General features: G+C 36.5%; 2 protein-coding genes and 1 long non-coding RNA gene across 3 annotated transcripts; 2 read left to right on the top strand and 1 right to left on the bottom strand.

The window, feature by feature from the left end:
- Positions 1-9406: 9406 nt before the first annotated feature.
- LOC121050288 lies at positions 9407-11749 on the top strand. Its single transcript, XR_005802555.1, has 4 exons — positions 9407-10460; positions 10595-10836; positions 11016-11063; positions 11203-11749. It is a non-coding gene; the product is annotated as an uncharacterized LOC121050288 (long non-coding RNA).
- Positions 11750-14883: 3134 nt separating this feature from the next.
- On the top strand, positions 14884-18263 carry LOC112177166 (putative disease resistance protein RGA4). The gene is made up of 2 exons (XM_024315388.2): positions 14884-17544; positions 17909-18263. Exon 1 carries the CDS (start codon positions 14955-14957, stop codon positions 17529-17531), a length of 2577 nt encoding a protein of 858 aa, XP_024171156.2. The 5' UTR covers positions 14884-14954; the 3' UTR covers positions 17532-17544; positions 17909-18263.
- Positions 18264-18837: 574 nt separating this feature from the next.
- On the bottom strand, positions 18838-21386 carry LOC112177167 (serine/threonine-protein kinase AtPK2/AtPK19). The gene is made up of 6 exons (XM_024315389.2): positions 20719-21386; positions 20565-20647; positions 20353-20473; positions 20070-20243; positions 19450-19557; positions 18838-19352 (listed from the first exon to the last, which is right to left on the bottom strand). Exons 1-6 carry the CDS (start codon positions 21310-21312, stop codon positions 19068-19070), a joined length of 1365 nt encoding a protein of 454 aa, XP_024171157.1. The 5' UTR covers positions 21313-21386; the 3' UTR covers positions 18838-19067.
- Positions 21387-24478: the final 3092 nt, after the last annotated feature.

Consider the following 24478-nt stretch of genomic DNA (forward strand, 5'->3'; position numbering starts at 1 on the left):
AAAAAAAGGAATCCTCTAGTGGAAGGGATTTAAATATAGAAAATTACACATAAGTGTCATTTTGAAACTTTTAAATATTAGGTTATCCTAAATTCCTAACATAATGAGGATTTACATATGCTTGCAAAAAAAAAAAACAGAGACTTGACACTAAAAACCCTAAACCCTACAGATTTGCAGCACTCGATCGTCCTGATATCAAGTTTAGGGTTTAGCCTGCGGAGGCCACAAAGGAGGTTTAGAGTAGTACTTAGAAGCTCTGCTCTGCCTTGTAGAGAACGCCATCCGTTGGTAAGAATCCTCGCATCCATCTTTCTTCGCATTCCTAAATATATTAAGCATAAGGTTAACTAGAGTGATTATGATTTCCCCATATTCCTAAAGAATTTTCTTTTGTTCTCTCTCTACCTTGTCTTATAATCATTACTGATCATGAAGCTCTAAGTTTTGAATCGAGTCTAGGATTACTTGTTGCCCTACTAAATTGCTAGGTAAATATGCCAACTTTTGTATGCATGCTCTAATTCAATTCATGTTTTACTCTTTCATTTCAATTAAGAATGTATTTTCTCGATCAATGTATTGCTTTGACCTTATTTGGTTCTTCGCTCGTCCTCTCTCTGCTATACTCTATAGGTACCTGCAATTGATAATACTAGCTAGGGAGTATACCATGGAGGTAGGGGAAGCTAGATCTGTATATATACTAGTGAGTTATACTGCTGTAAAATATACAAGTGGGTTATATGAAGTTAAAGTTGAAGAAGAATGATCAGGAAAAGTTATGGGAGAAAAGCATGAATTACTTAACCCTGTAGCAAACTTCTTCGATAAAACCAAGTTTGAGGTCCCGGACTATTTTGTTTGTTGGAATTTTAGTTGATATTTCAAAATACACAACTATATGATGAAAGGTATTTGCCTTATTTTCTAAATGCATCAATTTAAATTTTGGAGTTGTGAATTTCAGTTTTGTTTTTAGAGCACTTATTGGGATTATAAATTACAAATTGACTCATATTAATATATATATTTATCATGATCATAACCCGTCTAGTAATTATTTCATACATGGGGGTTATAATAGTTACCCATTTTGTAACCCCTCTATTATAAATTTATCATTCAATCTCTTTATGATTTGTATAATTATACTAGCTAGCAATTCTTTTATAAGCCAGAACACCACTTGCTCCAAATGCGATATATACTCTTTCTCTTTCATTATCTCTTTTAAAATTAGTCTCTCTCTCTCTCTCTTGAATTATTTTTTGTCGTAAAGTTTTGAGAGTTTTACTATTTTACATTTTGCCAAAGGAAAGAATCAAGCAGTTTTAGGATCCAAGTTTGCGAGTGTACGCTTACAAGGATTAACGGTTGTTGTACCCTGGAGGGTAGGGCGCCACAAACCTGCTACACCGAGACATTGTCTCCGAGGGGCGAAATCTACTCTTAAGGGCAGTGTTTACACGCCTCAACCTAAAACTCTTTTCGAGTAATGTGTCATTCGGAAGCCTATAAATTGAAGAGATAAGTTCTATAATCCTTGTTATTTTCTCTATTATGACAATAATATTATGATTATTATTTGTTACTAATATATTGTATTTTTGAGATCTTGTAGGAGGTGAAATCTGGAGAAAGAAGTAGCATCCATCGACCAAATTTTCCAACAATCTTAAGAGTAGAGATCGTTGGTGGATGTTTCCTTGTGAAACGCTTGGACATAAAGATAAGTCTGGTATTCATGTAGTTGTTGCGAGTATAACTCTTTCTCATTAAACATATTGCCTTTCTACTCCAAAATTTTGAAAAGAATATATTGTGAGTTGTTTTGAGAATGAAGTCAATACTATATCTTGAGATATATCTATGAATGAGTTTGTTTTTCTAGGTTTAGAATTATTAGTATGGCAGTTAGCTTCTTGTAGATTGCAAAATGTCCGTTGCATTTTAATCAAGCATTAAGCTTCAATTTTATTTTATTTTGGCTTATGATTATAAGGTGTGTGCTTAGCATTTCAATTAAGATCTCAATATGCCCAGATTGTTATTAATCTATTGCATTCATTCCTTTCCTTGAGGTCTTAATGGTTGTCCGTTGAAAAAAAAAACAGTTTTGCAGTCTTACAATATTGTTTGCTCCAATAAGATTTTCTTGTAATACTATTTATTTTGCACGGTTACGGTTACAGTTACATACATGATTTTATTATAATTTATCGTCCTTTAATATGTGTTACGATAGTAAAGTGTATAAATTTTCATTACTAATGGGTTTACTTTTGCATTTGAATGTTGATAATGTGCATTTTTTGGTTAGTAATGCATGGAGCATGTGCTACCATTAATTTTAGTTTAATTTGCATTCACCTCATTATTCAATGTATTGTGTTTGTAACTTAAAAACTAACCGTTTTTGCACATTTACTTTTCTATATTAATAGCTGTATATAATTTTTGTAATCATTTTACTATTTTCATACTATTTATTGTGTCTTATGGTTTAGCCTATTTTCTATGCATTAAAATATTCTTTACCGTAATAACTCTAAAAGTTATTTCTATGCTTTAAAATACTCTTTACCGTTATAACTAGAAAAGTTATCCCTTGGTGTTGCCTTCGGAATATGTCCCTTCAAAAGTTTAAATGTTGCCTTCGGATTATTGTTTTTTCGGAAATAATAAAGTTGTTGCCTCTTGATTAAGATGATGCCTTGGTTGCCTGAAAAATAAATGTGTTATCATGAATAATGCATTGAGAAATTATTTTGTCAATTTTACATTGATGGTTGCCTATGGCAATTTGCTGCCTCGGAATATTAATGTCCCTACAGTTGATGTCCTCGAAAAAGGAAAAAATGTTGCCTTAAAGTTTTGTTACAGGTAATAAGAATTGCCTCATTTACATCTTGAATGATGAATCAGACCCTATGATGCGCTCAAAGCAAGCGCATAATTTAACCCTGAAAATATCGTTAGTAATATAAGTAAATAGGGATCGTTCTATTCCGGGGATTGAGGGTACACCTGTCATTGTCAAACAAATAAACAATTAAAATTAAAACAAAGTATAATATTTACAAAGATATTCACAAGTATAAACATTATTTACGAAAAATGGGGGATTTTGTTTTTGGTTTTTTTTCGAAAATAAAACTAAGTTAACAAAATAATTAAAATGTAAAAACATATATACAAGGGTGGAACGCAAGGAACAAAGATCAAAACCACATCCATATGCAAGAAATCCAATTACAATTCCTATAGTTGATTTTAAATGTCATGAGAGAGGAGTTGATCATGTGAAACATTCGAAAGCAAATGAATTCCCATATTTTACTTTTCAATGCTAATTAACCTAAGCGAAAGCACCTAGATTAATCCTATCAAACATGCAATCAAGCCCTAGAAAGCTAGTCAATCATGACATGTTCAACGCATTAGACATAGAGAAATGCTATCAACTCAAGTGTACAACTTAGTATGGAAAAGTCCACCTAATTGCAATCCTCTTTAATTAAATTCGGTCTTTGCACAAAACTTTTACTACTTTGATTCAAGTTTACACAAAACGAAAAGTCGATTTCATGTTCTTAAACCTAGCACCAATTATATCAAAACCCTAAGTGTTTGCAACCACATAAGATTAAAATACAAAAGTTTTCTATCATGCAAATTTAATTAAACAAACCCACATAAGCAACATAAAAATCAACATATAGAAATCACAACTTTATCTCAAAACATATAAATGGGCTTTAAACTTTGCCCTTAACATTATTTGTTAACTAGAATTCATAGTTCTTACAAAATCAAACAAAGAAAACAAGAGAAAGGATATAATACACCTTGAAAGATGAATGATAAAGCCTTGAAACGAAGAACTTGAAGATCCTTGAAAGCAAGCAATCTTCTAGGGACGACACAAGGGTGGATGGCGGTTAGGAAATTGATGTATTGCATGGCTTCTCTTTCTCTTGGCTTGAAAATGAAGAACAAGAAAACTAGAGAATGAAAAAGAAATATGGAGAGGAAATAGAGAGACAAAGAAGATGAAATGGATAAAGGAATTGTGTTATGGATTCAGAAATTGGTGATTGAGAGTGAGAGGAGAAGGTGTTTAAATAGGGAAGAAAAAGAAGAGTGAAATGATGAGATGAAGAAAAATAATGAAAGTGGAGTATGAGAGTGGTTTGTAAAATATGTAAAAGATGAGGTAATGATGAAAGCAAAGCATGAAGGTGAAGAAATGTGGAAGTGATGATGACCTTTTAGAGTAGAAAAAATGTATCCAAGGAAAAAGAAATGCTTTCTTCATATGGGTGGGAAACATGAATATGTGGTGTTGAGCTGTTTTCAGGTCAGTTTCTTCCCCTTTATTCCTTCAATTATTTCTCCATCAAAACTTCAGAATGAGCCTTCCACTTCTTCATAAAAAATGTTCCACTATGAGTGTAGATCATCCTGACAAATTTTCAGAGCTTTATTCCATGTGGTTGGGCCGGAAATGCTGCTGGACCTCTTACAGGTCCAGTTTTCCGGTTTTGCTTCTGTAGAAAATTGGGCTGATTGTTTGAAGGCCTTCCACTCATATTTTTCTCTGGTACTCTTCATAAGAAATGATCCTTTGGGTGTCTAGAATGGATATGGAGAGTTTCAGCTCATTTCGAGTTCAAATGGTCAGGTGGCCGCTCCTTCTTCCTTGCTTGGCTCTGATTCTCCTAGCCGGAGTAAGAAAATATTCAAGGTTGACTTTTTAGTGCATTTTCATTCTTCTCCATCATTTCTAGGTAATTATGGACGTAACACTCATTTCTTCTTCATCTACTCCAATGTACCTAAAAATAGAAATTAAGTTAAAAATCGATTCGTTAAGGAATAACTAAGCAAAATGTGAGGAGTTAACATTTAAAATATCACATTAAAATGCGCCTATCACCCTATCCTATGGATTAGATATAACGGTTGCCTCATACTTTAATGGTAATGAATATGGTTGCCTTGAGAATTTGGATACTGAGAAAATAGTTTCCTAATTCTATATTATTGGTGCTTCCGGATATAATGCAGAGACAACAAGTCTCTAAACATGGTTCGCTAGCCATATTTGCTAAGATGATTAGCTGCATATGATGCCTTAAGGTTTTGGGTTGCCTTTTGAATTTTCGTTGCCTTTCGGTCAATGTTGCTTCAAAACAAATAAATATATGCGATTTTTATTAATTGACGCCGTGATATTGTCCCTTATGCTGACGCCTTGAAAAACTATCTCATTGACTGCTGCCTTCGGTTTATGCTTTGAGAAAATAGACATTCAATGTATCTCCATGATCAAATTTAATTTTGATCAAGAATTAAGAGACACTTGATGGCTCCAAATGTGGGGGTGACTAAGGTATCCGAAGTCAGGAAATCGGTAATTACTGTTGCCTATTAAATTCCCAAGTCCATGACATGCAAAAATTTGTTGCCTAAATATATATGGCTTGATATTGTCTTGCCTATATTTATGAGCCTGAACCTAATTCAGACAGACTAAAAATTGTGGGGGTCAAGGAAAAACAAGAAAAAATAGGCTCTTATATTTAAATGAGATTGGATAACTAAAAATCCAATAAAGATTACTTATTGTTGAGATTATTCAATAAGTTGTGTAGGTCAGAGTTGATTTTGGCCAATACTCTGACAAAACCACTAGGCTAAAGGCCGAAGCTGGTGGTTAATGTATCGAGGGGGATGAGATTATGCCTATAACAAAGGTCAAGAGTGATGGTAACCCAACCTATGTGAATGACGATCCCAGGAAGTAGGTTCATATGGGTAATAACAAGTCACTTGTTGATTAGTGACGCACTATCAGATTAAAACTTTGAGTCCATCTCTATGGTGCATAGATAGTGCTTTAACTGGAACGTATGAGGATGAACTTTGTTCTTAATAAGTACCATATCCCTTACACATGGGTGGTGTGTTCGATTCCAGTACACACTTGATGGACTTACCTATATGAGTGTGGAAGTGGGGCCGCTTCCTATGAAACTTAGGCAAGTTTTCTAGAGCACTCATGAATATCCAGGTAGGGGCGCATGGCCTATTCATTGATGCGCTAAAAGCAAGCGCATAATTTAACCCTGAAAATATCGTTAGTAGTATAAGCAAATAGGGATCGTTCTATCCGAGGATTGAGGGTACACTTGTAATTGTGAAACAAATAAAGAAAAGTATTATTTACAAAAATAAAATAAAGAATATAAATATATACAATTGTATAAACAAATAAAGAATTAAAATAATAAAGTATTATTTAAAAAATAAAATAAAGAATAGAAATATATACAAGTAACAAAATAAAAAGGGGGGTTTAAGAATTATAGAATTGAAAATTAAGATAAATAAAATAAAGAAAATGTAAAAACATATATACAAGGGTGGATCGCAAGGAACAAAGATCAAAACCACATCCATATGCAAGAAATCCAATTACAATTCCTATAGTTGATTTTAAATGTCATGAGAGAGGAGTTGATCATGTGAAACATTCGAAAGCAAATGATTTCCCATAGTTTACTTTTCAATGCTAATTAACCTAAGCGAAAGCACCTAGATTAATCCTATCAAACATGCAATCAAGCCCTAGAAAGCTAGTCAATCATGACATGTTCAACGCATTAGACATAGAGAAAGGCTATCAACTCAAGTGTACAACTTAGTATGGAAAAGTCCACCTAATTGCAATCCTCTTTAATTAAATTCGGTCTTTGCACAAAACCTTTACTACTTTGATTCAAGTTTACACAAAACGAAAAGTCGATTTCATGTTCTTAAACCTAGCACCAATTATATCAAAACCCTAAGTGTTTGCAACCACATAAGATTAAAATACAAAAGCTTTCTATCATGCAAATTTAATTAAACAAACCCACATAAGCAACATAAAAATCAACATATAGAAATCACAACTTTATCTCAAAACATATAAACGGGCTTTAAACTTTGCCCTTAACATTATTTGTTAACTAGAATTCATAGTTCTACAAATCTAAACAAAGAAAACCAAAAGAAATTACAAGGAAAAAGATAGAATTACACCATGAAGGGAGTGGATGATGAAGAGCTTGAGACGTTGATCTTGAATCTTTAAAGTAAGACTTCACTATCACGGCACAAGGTGGATGATGACGGCTAGGAGGCTTCATGGCTTCTTCTTCTCTTCTTCTCTTTGCTTAAAAATGCAGAAACTTAAAACTAGAGAATGGAGAGAAAAATGGAAAGGAAATGGAGAGACAAAGAAGATGAGATGGATGAAGGAAGATGTGTGGGAAAATGGAAAGGAAATGGAGAGACAAAGAAGATGAGATGGATGAAGGAATTGGTATTTTGAGAGTGAGAGGAGAAGTGTATTTATAGCCCAAAAAATGATGAATGGAGGGTGGAGATGAACATAAATGAATGGCTAGATATGTTAGACAAATTTGTAAAAAAAATCTTCCCACTTGTTTATCACTTGTTCAACTTGAATTGATTTTCCTCCTCAAGTTTTTCCACTTGCTTGCAACTTTGATTTTCCTCCTCAAGATTTTCCACTTGCTTGCAACTTTGATTTTCCTCCTCAAGTTTTTCCACTTGCTTGCAACTTTGATTTTCCTCCTCAAGTTTGACAAAGGTTGTTAGCAGATTTGGAGGTGAATTTCTGCCCCTTTATTCCTTCAATTATTTCTCCACTAAGAACTCAATTTTAGCCTTCGACTTCTTCATATGAAATTATCCACCATGAGTGTAGATTACTGTGGTAAAATTTCAGAATTTATTGCCATGTGGTTGGGCCGGAAATGCTGCTGGACCTCTTACAGGTCCAGTTTTCTGGTTTTGCTTCTGTAGAAAATTGGGCTGATTGTTTGAAGGCCTTCCACTCATATTTTTCTCTGGCACTCTTCATAAGAAATGATCCTTTGGGTGTCTAGAATGGATCTGGAAGGTTTCAGCTCATTTGAAGTTCATTTGGTCAGGCGGCCGCTCCTTCTTCTTTGCTTGGCTTGGTTTCTCCTAGCCGGAGTAGGAATATGTGTAAAATTGATCTTTTAGTACATTTCCATTTTTCTACTCCAATGTACCTTCATCTTTGCTCCCCTTGGTGTTCGCAAGCTCCTCTTTCCATTTATGAGTTCATTTCCATATTTTAGCTCGGAGGTCCTGAAAATAGAAACTAATAAGAAAAATAGAAACTTTCCTAAACTGAAAAATAGAAACTACCGAAAATGGAAACTTACTAAAAATGATAAATAGAAACTATAAAAATAGAAACTTTCTACAAATAGGAACTTTCCCAATCAAAGAATGAAAACTTTCCTAAACAGGGTTTTAATAAGGAAATAACGCAAGAAATGTAGGGAAAAGCAAGTAAAACGTCGCATTAAAATGCTCCTATCATTCATGCCCACCCGCAGAACAAGCTTGATAGAGATTCAATGTGGATAGTAACTCTCTGATTCACATCAAGAAATTCTGGTTCATAGAAAATTTTATTTTCACCAAATTTCTGTGAGTCATGGCTGACTTATCCTATGGCTAGTTCATAGTCCAAAAGACACTAGTTCAAATGCATTGAATTCTCACTTTCTTTTGGCATATCCATTTTTCAGTTTCATCTGGTATATTTTCATTTTTACTTTGACGCATCCCTTTATTCCTCTGTCGGTAAACTTTCTTGTATTTTGAAATATGTGGGGGATTGTTGGAATTTTAGTTGATATTTCAAAATACACAACTATATGATGAAAGGTATTTGCCTTATTTTCTAAATGCATCAATTTAAATTTTAGAGTTGTGAATTTCAGTTTTGTTTTTAGAGCACTTATTGGGATTATAAATTACAAATTGACTCATATTAATATATATATTTATCATGATCATAACCCGTCTAGTAATTATTTCATACATGGGGGTTATAATAGTTACCCATTTTGTAACCCCTCTATTAGAAATTTATCATTCAATTTCTTTATGATTTGTATAATTATACTAGCTAGCAACTCTTTTATAAGCCAGAACACCACTTGCTCCAAATGCGATATATACTCTTTCTCTTTCATTATCTCTTTTAAAATTAGTCTCTCTCTCTCTCTCTTGAATTATTTTTTGTCGTAAAGTTTTGAGAGTTTTACTATTTTACATTTTGCCAAAGGAAAGAATCAAGCAGTTTTAGGATCCAAGTTTGCGAGTGTACGGTTACAAGGATTAACGGTTGTTGTACCCTGGAGGGTAGGGCGCCACAAACCTGCTACACCGAGACATTGTCTCCGAGGGGCGAAATCTACTCTTAAAGGCAGTGTTTACACGCCTCAACCTAAAACTTTTTTCGAGTAATGTGTCATTCGGAAGCCTATAAATTGAAGAGATAAGTTCTATAATCCTTGTTATTTTCTCTATTATGACAATAATATTATGATTATTATTTGTTACTAATATATTGTATTTTTTAGATCTTGTAGGAGGTGAAATCTGGAGAAAGAAGTAGCATCCATCGACCAAATTTTCCAACATTGTTTTGGAGAGCGCGAGGTTCTGCAGCTCCTCCAAGTTGCACCTTTTGATTAATGAAGGACCACCATCTGCACTAGGCTGGACTAAGCGGAGCACCATCACCGCTGCCTCCATGGCCAAGGCCGGCTCATTGAGGGGATATATTTTTGACACAAAATCAAGATCCTTGGAGGCTTTCAAGCCGCCTCAATCATTGAAGCCAGTTGCTGTTGTTATATCTGCCTATGATAAGCTTTATCACCTTGCCGATCCAATATGCTTTCCGGAGATGCCAAAGCCATCCTTTGAGCGATATGATCCCATCACCGACTCTTGGGAGGCACTCCCTCCTTTTCCATTATATTCTGAGAAAAATGCAGACATGGAGATAGTTGGCTATGCTGTTGGTTATGGCTGTGTATTGGTTTCGATCAATTCCCCACCTCAATTTATGGTCTTCCACGTAGCTAGTCGAAATGGCATAAAGTCAATCTCCCTAAAAACAAGAATGATTGTTGTTACTATCCCTTTCGGGGGAGGGCTGTGATTGTTGGCAGTACTATATATGCCTTGTCAATACAATACGGGAGGGTTATAGCATTCTCTCTTAGGATGGGCTAAAAGTCTAATGGTAGTACTAGCTATTATCTAGAGAAACCATCGTTGTTGCGAGGCCTGAAGAGTGGGTTTAAGGGGGACAGTACTGTCTTTCAGCAAACGGAGTATTTGGTTCATTTGGGGAACTTCAAATTTTGCCTTGCCCAAACTATCATGGATGACTTGACTACAGAGCGTCAACCTCTATGGATCACCACATTCCAGGTTATCAAAGGAGGAGGAGGAAGGTATATCAAGAAATTACATTCAACTGTTAGTGATGTGAACATAAAGTGTTTTGGTAAGGGTTTTTGTAGATTCACGGTTGATTTTAGCTTCACGTAAGTTTAAGCTCCTCCCAATTTAACATTCTTCTTTCCTGCTCAACAAATTTCATTTTCAATGTATTTGGGATACTAGCTGTTTATTCTGTATGCTACTTTAACTTTATATGACTTTGCTTGATGTTTCACAGTTGGGGAGGATTTTGAACCAAAAGAAAGAGGGAGTGTTGATATGATGGAGGAGCAGCCGAAAGAAGAAACTGCGCTGATTTCTGATGAAATCATGGAGAACAGAGGTATTTCAGTAAATGAAGAAGAAACAAAGTCCCAATGTGATTCAGAAAATGAAGAAGAAACAAAATGTGAAGGTGAGTCAGAAAATGAAGAAACAAAATGCGAAGGTGATTCAGAAAATGAAGAAAGAGAAGACAAGGTAACTTATCATCCTGTATCTTAAAACTTAAAAGTAGGGTTTTTGAAGCTTTCTGACCTTGAATTGGATGTTTGTTTACATTGGTGAAATCACTTGGTCTGTTCCTGTACTAGTGATGCTTTAATTTTGCTTGGTGCAACTACAATATATAAGCCTAATGTTGTGATTTTATCAAACAGGAGAAGTCTGTTAATGGCGTTAATGCTTGTCCATTGGCTAAGGAAAAGGTAAAGACTAAAGACATGCACCTATGAAATCTTTTTTCCTGTTTAATACCCATGAATTCAAATTTATTTTTTCTTTGGTCTTTGAGTTCTTTTTTTCTGATAATAAAATTGGGTGTTGACTGGGGACAACCAAAAATAGAGACAAAAGATTGAGTATTTTTCACAGGAGCCTTAAAGCCAAGTCTGGTCACAAGAAGCGTAAATGGAAGAATGTTTCATCAAGGTCCGTCTCCTAAGGTCTCTCCTCTTCTGTCCTTTTATAATAAACGAAAGATAAGGTTGTTGGAATTTTAGGGATACTGGAAGCAGAGATACTTCTTGCCATCAAAGATTTCAGTAGATTGAATCATGTTAACCGCCAATGGTGTTTTCACAAAATTTTGGATTCCGATGATCTCATGAAAGTTCTGAGCCCTATGACCATCAAATTATATGGATTTTTTTTTCTGCCACCTCTGGATTTTATGATATATAACCAGGTTATCCCGTAAAGACAATGCTTATTCTTCTCTCCATTGTTAAGTACATTAGGGAAGAGGATCTCCTACCAAGATGTTTATCTGTGTTTCTTGATGGTGTGATGTTTGGATTTCAAAGACTAAAAAAAAAAAAAAAAAAGGCTGTAGTTTCCAGTCGATGAATTGCCACATGAGATGATAGAATGACCCAATACAGCCTGGGTGATATGTGCACATAAAAACTTTGAGTAGAACAGCCTGATTTTTTATTGGGTCCTTGACCCAAAGCATCAAAATAAGCAAAACTTATCCCACTTACCCCAGCAAAAGATTTTTGTTCCCACATACACAATTTAACACCAAATGACCATTTTACCCTCCACCCAATTAAAGAATTACAACTGCGCCACTCTGTCCACTCTCTCTCTCTCTCCCCCCGGACACTGATTCTCTCTCTCATTCTCCGATCTGCGTTCTCTCTTTCTCTCTCTCTCCCTCTCCCCGCCCTACAAAACCCCGACGCCAACTCCGCCTACTACCAGAGTCAGGCCGCCTACCACGGCGTCGTCACCAACTCTCTCTCTCTCTCACCGCTGTCGAGCACGACTGCAGTTGCCGTCAAACGATTCTGATTCTGAACTCGACCGCTCAGTTGCCATCGTCGTCAACCTCAACAACTCGGCCTCCAACTCCGATTAAGACTTCAACCGCTCAGCCAACGAGGAGAAAGCCGATCTGATCATCTTTGGCTAGGATTGATGAGGACCACATCTCCATTTGCAGCCTCGATTGCACGATCGTTGGCAATCGTGGATGAGGAGAAAACCGGATTGATCGACCTTCCCCTATAACGACGCCGTTTTCACTGAGGAGGATTTTGCTAGCATTTCGAGGATTGGAGAGAGCAGCAAGCACGGCCACTGGTGACGTCTGGCCGGATTTCTGGGTTTTTGCTTCGATTTGGTGCCCAGAGTATTTCTCTGCGTGGCCAAATCAATTTTTCTCTTCTGTTTTTTTTTTATTTTTAAGTAATGGGGCAAAGAGAAAGGGAAATTTTTTTTGAATGTCTATTGGGGGCAGTAGACATCTATTGGGGGGCAATATGCGTTTTTAAATTAATATAATCTCTTTGTTTTTTTCTTTAATCAAAGTTTTATTTGTCTAATTTTAGGAATATTAGTTCCCATTTCAGCTACTGACAGTTCTATTGGGGGGCAATAAATGCCTATTGGAGGGCAATACATGTCTGATAGACATCTATTGGGGGGCAATAGAAGTCTATTAGGGGGCAATAGACGCCTATTAGAGGGCAATGCATGGCTGATAGACATCTATTGAGGGACAATAGACTATTGGGAGGCAATAGACGTCTATTGCTTTTCTATTAGGGGGTAATAGATGTCTATTAGGGGGCAATACATGGCTGATAGTCGTCTATTGCATACATGGCTGATAGTCGTCTATTGGGGGCAAAAAAAACTTTTCAGTGAGATTTTCAGCAAATTCCGGTGGGCGGCAGCCGGTGACAGGATTCCGGCAAAAGTTGGCCGGATTCCGGTGACCGGTGACCGGACTCCGGCGGCCAGGACCGGGCTCCGGCGAAGTCTCCCATGGTTTCTCTCTCTTCTATTTTCTCTCTCTCTCTCTAAGTAACAAAGGGGTAAGGGTAAAATGGTATTAAAAAAAATTAAAAAACAAAAAAAAATGTTAATGGGGTATTAGGGAAGACCTCCTTAGAGTATTTTGGGTAAGAGAGAATTAAAAAAAACTTAATGGGGTAAGTGGGAAAAAAATCTCTAAAAATGGTGTAAATGGACAAAACCCCTTTTTTATTTGCCGAACCTAAACATAATGACCAAATACATTATTCATATTGAGCTTGCCTCCTTTCCTTTGAATCCATTTTTCCTTTTCTTTCCTTTTGAAACTTGGCCATTGTACGCACAGAGCTAGAAAGTAGAAACTAAAACTAATTTTTGTATTTGTCTGGTCTCAACGATTATATACTGTACTCGTTTGAACTTAAATGCTAATTGAAATTAAAGAAGGCCACTATAAAAACTTTTTTATGTGATTTTTCGTGTATTTTATTTTATTTTTCTAAGAAATTCAACTTATATGAGGGGAGGCTTAACCATGGAAAAGAGATTTGAAAAGACCAGCATCTTGTTACTACATTTGGAGCTTCGATTGCTTGTGGAGTTTACCAAAGAATGAGTGATGATTGTATTTGTAAAGATCACAAGAATGAATTTAATACCCTTACTTTTCAAAACATAGAAGAACAAGGATTGAATATTAATTGCATTATCCTTACTCAACGTTTTGTTCTTTACTTTTGGTATTAACTAGGCAGCTCGCCCGCGCGATGCTGCGGATTTGTATTTTTTGTCCTAAATTTTATACGCAGTAGGGTAGAAATGACAATATAAAAAATGTTAACTAAATATATTATCGTTTTGCATATTATGAAAGCTGGTATTTTAACCTAGCTTTAAATGGAAGTGTTGAGTAAGAGCTGATATTTTAACCAAACTTCTGTATTTACATTTTTCAAAACAAATGAATAGTCTAACAAAATATATTCTTTACATACAAATTAAGAAAGTGGTTAAATCTCACCAAAATATCATACATTTCAAGTTCCATCCTCTGATGTATCACTTATTGGTTCATATGGTGTTGAAGACCCTTCATTTGTTTTTGGATACAAATGATATAATATAAGGAGCAGCATATGAAACTTAGTAGTGAAGCTTTTAAAAATCTTTATAACAATTTAGTGATATGTGATATAAAGTTCTAAATTTAAATTTAAGAATTACTCAAGACACCCATCTATAAAATACCATGTTTGCTGACTTTTTCTATTTGTATTTTAAAATCAACTTAAATCAAGGCTTATGTTCTAGGCTCATGTTATTTCACAGTTGACAAACTTAAGCCATATATAAAGATGGATAAAAAGTCTGTATGATCCTACTAAGCTAAAACTGTGGATTCAAGAACAAATTAATTTTAAAATTATTATTTCTATTTGTAATAATTTCATTGAGCTAATATTTTGTGTTTTTTCTTTAAAAAAAAAAAAAAAAAACTGAGGGACAAAAGCGTCAAAGATGACAAAAAATAAGGGCAAATCCCGAAATCACTGTATGACTGTTCATCACTGTTCATTGAACAGTGACAATCCCATTTTACTTTTGTATATTTATAATTTCAATCCTTTAGAATATATCCAAGAGTTCAGTGTCACATACTTGATGAAGACACGTAAGGCAGATGCAAAGCCAATTAATTTCTATGAAATGCCATTTGCCATTGGTTTTAGCATGCAAATATCCTAGCCCTAATTTACCTTCGCACATAAACATAACTCTCTCTTTTCTCCTCCGAAACATCATCACTCTTAACTTTTTCCTTTCAAATCGTCATGGAATTTGCCACTAGTGTTGCAGAGAGCGTCTTGGGTAGGCTAGCCTCTTATGCTGCCCAAGAAATCTGCTTGGCATGGGGTGCCCAACTTGAGTTGCAAAAGCTCAAGGAGACCTTGTTAGACATCAAAGACTTCCTCCAGGATGCGGAGGAAAAGCAAGTGAAGAATCCTATAATCAGCCGTTGGTTAGGAGATGTCAGAGATGTTTGCAACGACGCTGAGGATGCACTGGACGAATATGAGTTCCGAAAGCTCAGACTCAAAGTGCTCATCAACGACCATTGGAGAGTCAAAAGAGAGGTACACCAATTCTTCTCCCATTGGAATCCCGTTGTGTTTAATTTCAAAATGGGTCATAAATTGAAACGCATTAGGGAGCGTCTAGTTCAAATTGATAATGATGGAAAGACAAAGTTTTCTCTCGTTCAACAAACTGAAGTTCTTCCAGCACCCTTGAGGCCAGATGGTAGTAAAAAGGAGACAGACTCTTTACTGGAAGGTCATGTTGTTGGAAGAGATGGTGATAAGGAAAAAATTATCCATCTCTTTGATGACACCCTTTCCTCCAGTGTCGATAATGTTTCAGTTATTTCCATCTTTGGGTTAGCAGGGTTGGGAAAAACCACACTAGCTAAATCAGTGTATAAAGATACTGCGGTGGAGAAGAAATTTGATATTAGAATGTGGGTATGCGTCTCAGAGAACTTTAATATCCATACATTAGTTCAAGGCATTATTGCTGCAACTAAACAAAAATGTGCTAGTGAAAGTTTAGATCTTATGAAAAGGGGGTTGCAAGATATTTTGAGAGATAAAAAGTTTTTATTAGTGTTGGACGATGTCTGGGATATAGAGTCGATAGGAGTTACTAATCAAAAATGGAGTGAGTTAAAAACTTTGTTAGATGTTGGAGCCAAGGTGAGTAAAATCATCGTAACAACACGTAATGAATCAGTAGCTTCACTTGTGCAACCTATACATAGGCATCAGTTAGAAGGCCTTTCTCGTGAGGATTCCATGACTTTGTTTAAAAAAAATGCATTTAACAAAGGAGAGGAGTCACACTATCAACACTTGATAAAAATTGGAGAAGACATTGTGAAGAAGTGTGGAGGGGTTCCCTTAGCACTAGCTACTCTAGGGAGTTTACTTCACTCGGAAAGGGAGCGACGTCAGTGGTTACATGTAAGAGATAATGAAATATGGAGTTTGCCTGAAAATGACAACATTATGGCTGCACTAAAATTGAGCTACAATGCACTGCCACCTCATTTGAAGCCTTGTTTTGCCTTTTGTTCACTTTTCCCCAAGGATTATCAATTTTTAAGTGAAGAAATAATCTCATTATGGATGGCACAAGGCTTCCTCAAGTCCTTGAGAGAAAATGAAGATTTTACCGAGATGGGCCTCGACTATATTAGGCAGTTTTGTTCCAAGTCTTTGTTTCAACTTGAAGTTGATTGTAAGACTAGTGTGCAGTTCAAAATCCATGATTTAGTGCATGACTTGGCAATATCAGTGGCACGGGTAGATTGCTCCTCAATTAATTTCCGTCCCACTAGTGCTTTTGAAAAAGTCCGACACGTGTCAATATCGGAAAAAGACTTGTCTGGGGATGTGGCAGGAGTCCCGGCATTCATTCTCCAGTCGGAGAAACTGCGGACCATTCTAAATGTAGATAGTGAAGCTGGGATCTCCAATCAATATTTTCTAAAGACATGCATCTTGAGATTCAAGTATCTGCGTGCGCTAGATGTGCGTCGTTCTACTCTTGAGGAGCTACCAAGTTCCATTGGTAACTTGATTCATTTAAGATATCTCAACCTGGATTTTAATGAGAAGATAAAACAGCTTCCCAGTTCCATTTGCAAGCTCTTGAATTTGCAGTTCTTAAGCCTTGGCCGTTGTATGGCACTTGAGGAGTTACCCAAAGGCATAGGGAACCTGATCAATCTCAGATATTTGTATATAACAACACAGCAGATGTATTTTCCGAAAGGAGTATTTAGACGCCTCACCTTACTTCAATCCTTGTTCATTGGGACTTGTGCGAATCTGAAATCTCTGGGAGAAGAGATCCAATACCTCACTAACCTTCGTCAACTGTCGATCGGTTTCTGTGGAAATCTGGAGTCCTTGCCACCTAACATGAAGAACTTGACTGCACTCCATACTTTGGGGATCGTTAATTGTAAGAAGCTTGAGTTAATGAGGTCGGGAGAAGGCATCAATGGTCTCAGATCATTCGCTGTCATCATATCAGATTTGGAGGCTTTGCCCAATTGGCTTCAAGAGTCTGCAGACACTTTACAGAGCATGCACATCTCGAAGTGTGATAATCTCACGGCACTTCCAGAGTGGTTACAAAATCTCACCTTGCTGGAGCAACTGACGATTGGGGACTGCCCCAAATTGTCTGCTTTGCCGCAAGGGATGCATCGCCTCACTGCCTTGAGAAAATTGGGCATTGCCGGGTGTCCTGAATTGAGTAAAAGATGTAAAAGGGAAACAGGAGAGGATTGGTCCAAGATCAAACATGTCTCAAAGATTGTACTCGACGGAAGATGGCCATGATATCAATGATTAGGTAACAAATTACTAGTTCCACTTACTGTGATGCTTTTCATAAATAGTTCGCACTTCTTGTCCCATAAGCTCTTTATTATTTGTCTTTTAGATTTATTACATTCCATCCGTCAATTTCTTGATTTAATCTCTCATATATTGCTCAATCTTTTAGTACACTGAAGTATACATGGTCGAAAACAAATTATTTCTCGCTATAACTGCAGTTGATTGAGCATTTTGTATTCTTACTTTACTACTCGTCGATCTACTCTGACCAAAAGATTCGGAATTCAAATTTTAACTAATTACTCTAATCTCATTTAGAACAGAGTCCACATTTCGTAAACTTCAACCTTCTTAATATCTTATTTCGTTTCTGTTAGGTGATATAATCAAGGTGTGGATTCGAACAGTTGTAAAAAGAGCACGGGCGGCCACCAGAGGTGATTTAGAATGAATTAGCAGTGTTGCTGCGCACTGTACTGCATTTGTTTGGGACCTGAACTCATAACGTTGGAGTTTGAAATAAGAGATGTTTCATTTATAACTTGAAGTGGTGTGTGATCGTAGTTTTAAGACCCGTGTGATTATTCGTATGACCATCTTTTTTTCAATTTGTAATGTGTTGGTTTTCTCTTGTATATGGTAAGTTTCATCAATGTCAGAACTATATAAATGAATCGTTGTGGAATCGAAGTTGATCGCATATGATGAAATAAGAAAATTCAAGTTGTACTAAATTGGCATTATATGATACTTGAATCTGATAAGCCTTCTTTCACAGGAAGTAAATTGTTTCTGATCTATGCCATAAAATTCGCAGTGCGATTTTGCATGCAGGAGATTTTGAAGATGGCTGTGTTATGAAAAGAAAACTATCATTTGTGTTTTTCAATAGAAATTGCATATGGGTCTTACCGGTAATAACAAGGCTAACAAAAATTTTGAGAATGTAAAACATAAACTTCCAGGCAAATTGGATTTTGGCAATATTCTTAGATCACAGATATCACCAATCCAATGAATCAGTAAGTTTTCACATGAATCCACAGTTATATCTTATGGATCTAATTATAACTTCACTGAACCAAACACACCATTTCTGGAATAAGGACCTCATGAACCATCAAAAGAAACAAACAAGTCAGTACATTTGAGTCTTCATCTTAAATAATACAAAGTTTGTATATATCAGTTCTAATTTGTTTGCTACTAACTAGAACAGGTGTAACTTGCAAGCCTAAAACTGAAGATGAACTAAAAGTTAAGTATTACATTGTATGTTATGAAAGAGCTCAATCAGGGCAAAGCAGAACCAGAAATGAAATAAGCATGTAGCTTAAAACATGAATTTATTCATCAATAAGAGTAGAATATATCAATAAAATGTACATGACTGAAGATGTTAAAAATATACTCAAGTCAGAACTTATACTTACACGCAAGGCAATTTGGAAGGGGCCATATCTTTTCTGCGTTTAGCTTTTTGTTATCTTAATTTCCCAATTCGTTCCTTTCTAGCAGTAGCCTTCATTTTATAGTTTATACAGATGAAAGCCAAGTGTTAGGTGCCACGTAAGTATATCCCTGAAAATGCTCACCCGCTGTTGGTGTAGGAGCTGGTGAGTCATCTAGAGGCATTGTTGTCCAGCACCGGTCAAAATTGGCCGTGCATTCTTTTCCAGTCACATCTGGCTTGAACTTTGGGAGCAGTTCTCTGGCCTCCAACTTCTTCCAGTTGATTGTTTTAAACCATTTATGACTTTTGATATTATCACCTCCACTGGGGCCACTGCCTAACCTTTGGGATGGTTCCTTTTGTAGCAACTGCAAAAATAAAGAGAAGTTTTCCATTGTTTCTAGCGGTTCATTCAACAAAATGAAAGAGAATAGGAAGGAGAAGATCAGGGAAGCATGTACTGACTCCTTTGAGCAAAGAGTGAGCTTCAGTGGTAAGGTAAGGTGGAAGTTTAACTTTCTCTCTGATGATTCTCTCCTGAAGTTTCTTTCTATTTGCATGCGTAAATGGTGGCTGCAGAAAGGGGGGAAAAGAAATTTGTTTAAATAATATACATAAGACAGAGATAATCAGCAAAAAATAGGACAACAGAGTTCAGAAAGAAAAAAAATAGTAAAACATGTAACCGAATGATTTCGTTTACTGTGTCGTCTATTATTATATTTTCCAGGAGAACACACAAATTTAACTTGTGGCAGGTAAAAAGCTAGGAACTTTAGAATGCAGTCCAAGCTGTTGGGAACATGCAGACCGTGAATTTAACTAAGACTCATTTGTTAAACACGTTTGACCAAGTCAAATCTTGTAAGAACTGGAACAAAAGGAGAGGCCCTTTGGATAGGTAGAGTTCCCAACCTTCTTCAGTATTTATCAATAAACACACTGTTGAAAAGAATGATATGAGTCTATGACTAACTAATTGCTTTAATCAAATATTTGAATATCAACCTTGCTTACTAATGAATTCCATAAGGACCATTCCCAAGTTGAATTTACAATTTTCTTTGGTTAAGTCGAAGGTTTACCTGACCACTTAGCATCTCATACAAAAGTATACCAATGCTCCACCAATCTGCATCTTTGTTGTGGCCTTTAGACAGCAGAATTTCAGGAGCCATGTATTCGGTGGTTCCACACATTGAATTCGATCTGCTATCTTCATCAATTTCCTTTGCTAGTCCAAAATCCGTCAGCATCACCTGTATCAAAAGTATCAGTTTCAGGTCACATAAGCATCCAGCAAGAAAAACTATACAACTTCTGTGCATGTTCCTACAACAGAGCTGAGTGAATGAGCATAGCCATTACATGCCCATCAGCATCCATGAGAACATTTTCTGGCTTAAGGTCCCGATGCACAATCCCGCATTTGTGAAGATGTGAAACAGCAGACACTATCTCAGCAGTGTAAAACCTCGCCTGATCCTCACTACTCAACAAAACACCCGATATCAAAAACACTGTAAACATAGACAGAGCCACTACAAAATCTCTTCATGGTACTCAAAAACCACATTCACCTGAATATCCCCTGCCGGTACAAATGATAGAACAAATGCCCTCCATTCATGAAATCCATGATCAAGTACAGCTTACACTTGGTCTGAAAATTCAACACAAGAATTACCACCATTCATTCATAGAATGACACAATCACACCAAAATTGGGTGTACCTGAAAAGAGTAGCGGAGCTGAACAATAAAAGGGTGCACAACTTTGGTGAGAATGTCCCTCTCAGCCTTCATGTAATCCACGTGGTTCTTCTTGATAACCGTCTCCTTCCTCATGACCTTCATGGCATAAAGCCCATCACCATCTTCATCGCCATCACTGCTCTTCTTCCTCACCTGAAACACCTTCCCGAACGCGCCCTTGCCGACGACTCTGAGAATCTCGAAATCCCAAGGCCCGAACTTCCGAACCGCCGATTCCTCATCTTTCAGGGTTTCGGAAACGGCGTCGTTTTCGTCGTCCTCGGAGTCGGAGTCGGCGGCGGTGAAGGGGAGGAGGGAGGAGGAGGAGGTGGGAGTGAAGCGCGGGGAGGGGCCGACGAAGGAGTGGGAGCGGTTGTGGATGACGAGTAACGACGGCGAGAATGAAGTGGACGCGCCGCCGTCGTTGGAGGCGGTTGGGGGGCCGAAGACGTCGTTAAAGTCGAAGTCTTGAGGCGGAGAAGAAGAGGAGGAAGGTGGGATCGTGAGCTTGGTGAGCTTTGTGGCAAGGAGGGAATGGAGGGTTTTGTTATTGTTCTGAGAGGAGGACACCATGATTGATTGGTTTTGGGTTTTGCTCTGAGCTTTCTCTCTCTACATTTTGCTGGGTTTTAGAGAGAGAGAGAGAGATTGGCAACTGTAAAGTTGGTTATATATGGAGGCTGGCGGGTGAGGTTGACTGGTAGTGGCGACGCGCGCTTTGAGATTCGTCAATGCCACTTCCCTACCTGGTTTACAGGTGGTCAAAACCTTTCTGTTTTTGGTAAGTAAACGATCAGGGAATTTCCACAACTGTTAGACAACAATCTCTCATCTTCGAGAAAACTAAAGAAGATAAAAATTAGCACTTTGCCGACGAGTTTTTGTTGAGAGATTAAAGAAGTCGATTATATTTTGGTCTGTAAAATCCTCTGAAAATAAAATTAAAAACATTATACTATTGGTGATAAATTGTAACTCTGTAAATGCCTTCAAGAGTTCAAGAGAAAAATTTGCTTACAGAATTTCATTAGAACATGATCAATTTGTTTGATTACTTTTGCTAACCACATCTTTATTTTTTTTTAGTTGATAATCATCAGTTTTGTGTATCAAACAATTTAGCAATTTGTTACTTTGAGGGAGGAATCATAATTTATTTCATCAAATAACCATATAGAAGAAATAAGAGACACATGTTTATAAAATCAATGATATCTAAATTGAGACAAAATTGTCTGTTAGACTGTTTTAGTGAACTAATAAAATATAAACCCAAAAGAGGATTTTTTTTTTCATTGCTATGACATAAAATTGAACAGGAAGTATTTTCAGTTTTTCTCTCAGATGAAATGATAAGCCATACATGCACCAGCACAAACACAAACAGCTAGAAACAAGTACTTTCATTGCAAAACATTTGAAAACATGGAGTTAAAAGCCACAGATGAATCAGCACAAACACAAAAGCAAAGTGACCAAGAGTCAAACGGAGACTAAAGAAATTTTATAGAAGTTCAGGTATGTAGTGCAAATCGTGCCAAATGGAAAATAGTAAACCATGAAAACAGAGTTTCATTACTAACTATGAATATCTTTTTACTTGCAGAAATGGTTGTTGTAGGAGAAACTCAGCGAATATACAAGCTGCAGCCCACACATCCAGCCCAGGTCCATATTGTTTGCTGCCAAATAACAGCTCAGGTGCTCTATACCATCAAGCAAAGACCTATTCATATGGCTCAAGAGCTTAAAGAAACAAAATTTAATAGCACAATACTTAATAAGCTTGCTTCAGTAAAGGAAATAAAATTACACCTAATGAGACCTAACTCGAAATGGATCAGCGTCATTACAAGAAAAAGCATACCTGATGAATGAACCTACGATCTGGAGTCCCAAATATTGGTACCAAACCAAAATCTGCGAGTTTAGGAGTTAAACTATATGTCAGGATTGACCTACTCCAGGACCAATTGAACAATCACTATTCACTAGCTTTCTACTACCAGCCCACATATGCAATATGCACAATTCCATTTTGGAAGTTATGAATGAAATGAACTCGGTCTAATTGCTTAACAATTATACAATGTCATCTAATGTTTCACTTCCCCAAAACTCAGAAACTCAAACTTCACGTACATACGTTAGATCATTCTAGGGACAAATGCTTTAAGCTAGCTAATTTGTGTTCGTCTGTTTAGGCTACTCGAACTCTCGAAGAATCAATCATGGGGATGCCCCAAGCCCAAGGCCCAATGTTCAGAACTGAGATAAGCCTGTATACTTTGGATCCATTTTTCCTTTTCTTTTCTTTTGAAACTAGGCCATTGTACAGAACTACTTGCAAACCAAACTAGATTTTCGCATTCATGGAATGAACATAGAAAACGGGGCAATCCGGTCCACATAACACCATGAAAGGGACCATCCAATAAACAGGTGTACTAGAAAGCCCGCATGAATACCAGGCCCATAATAATCTCAGATGCATCGGTCTTCAAGTCCTAAGATTCTATTCACACCAGTTCATACTGGTCACCCGCAACAAAATTTCAAAGAAGTTTCAGCAATGGTTGCATGGCTCCACAAAATTTAACTCGTATGAAGAAGTTGTTAATCGTCAATTGGATAAGTGCAACAAGAATGGCTCAATCATTATCTTCTTTTCACTATTTTTCTCATTTATTGTGGCTCTCGTTCTATACGTCTCTCTTCCATTAATTGTTTTATGCAATTATTGTCTCTCTCCCTCTACCCGTCTCATTTTCAATGTTTTTGGACCATGTCAAACGCTTAGAAAGAACACTGCAAAGCTTCCTAGTTTCCGATCAAGCCTTTCATTTGTAAATTAAGCTGTGAAATGGAAAAATAAAAAATGAATGAATGTTAACTAGCTAGCTCATTGAGTCACTGTGATGATGTTATTTCATCAAGTGGGAAAAAATGGATATTTGAAAGGGTTTTTCTTGCACCTAAATTGGAATTTCATCCACCAGTTGCATCCAAGGATCATGATAAAGCTTCAACTACCTAGTTCAAACATGGATTCAATTATTAAAAAAAAAATGCATTAATCAATATCTATCTGGAGAATAATCAGAGGCCTAAGAAATAATGAAAATTAATTTTAAGATAACTGGAACCGGTTCATTTGAATATGTAGTGTGTGTGTGTAGACTCTCCAAATGGTCATGGAAACATAGTCCAATCCGTGGAAAATTCATAGGCACATGCATGCACATTACAAGTCGACAAAAGGAGATTAATTAGAGAAAGACATCACAAGGAGATGCTTCTGTACAATAAGTCAACTTAGATGTCCAACTCAAAACGAGAATACATAAAATGATATATATCATTATCATTTTCCAGCGGTGGTTGGCTTCAGTAAAATAATAGGAGTTTAGTTGCTCGAGATTATAGTCAAAAATAAGGTGTTCACATCCCCAGTCTCTGACTTTCTTCCCTATTATTAAGCTTAAGCATTGGTTTCAAATTTCTATAAAATGCACATTCACAGTACAGTGGTTTATAGCAACAAAGAACACATCCTTTGCCCTGACACAAAAACACACAAAACTTGTAGTTGAAAAATGACTATAATGATTAAACATGTAGAATTGGAAAAAAAAAAAAAAACGTTGAGACCGGTTGTGGGTCAGCTGAATTAAACATGTAAGTTGACTCATATGATCGAAGTTGTTAATGGTTGTTGTCATCGAATAGTTAATTCAAT

This window comes from Rosa chinensis, chromosome 7 (assembly GCF_002994745.2).
Source record: "Rosa chinensis cultivar Old Blush chromosome 7, RchiOBHm-V2, whole genome shotgun sequence".
NCBI classification, from domain to species: domain Eukaryota; kingdom Viridiplantae; phylum Streptophyta; class Magnoliopsida; order Rosales; family Rosaceae; genus Rosa; species Rosa chinensis.

Excerpts from the sequence above, each read along its gene's own strand:
- LOC112177166 (XM_024315388.2), top strand. The coding sequence starts at position 14,955 with ATGGAATTTGCCACTAGTGTTGCAGAGAGCGTCTTGGGTAGGCTAGCC.
- LOC112177167 (XM_024315389.2), bottom strand. The coding sequence starts at position 21,312 with ATGGTGTCCTCCTCTCAGAACAATAACAAAACCCTCCATTCCCTCCTT. Across the intron at positions 20,474-20,564 it reads TACCGGCAGGGGATATTCAG|TGAGGATCAGGCGAGGTTTT; the intron begins GTGAATGTGGTT and ends TTTGTTGAGTAG. Across the intron at positions 20,244-20,352 it reads TCATGGATGCTGATGGGCAT|GTGATGCTGACGGATTTTGG; the intron begins GTAATGGCTATG and ends CTTTTGATACAG.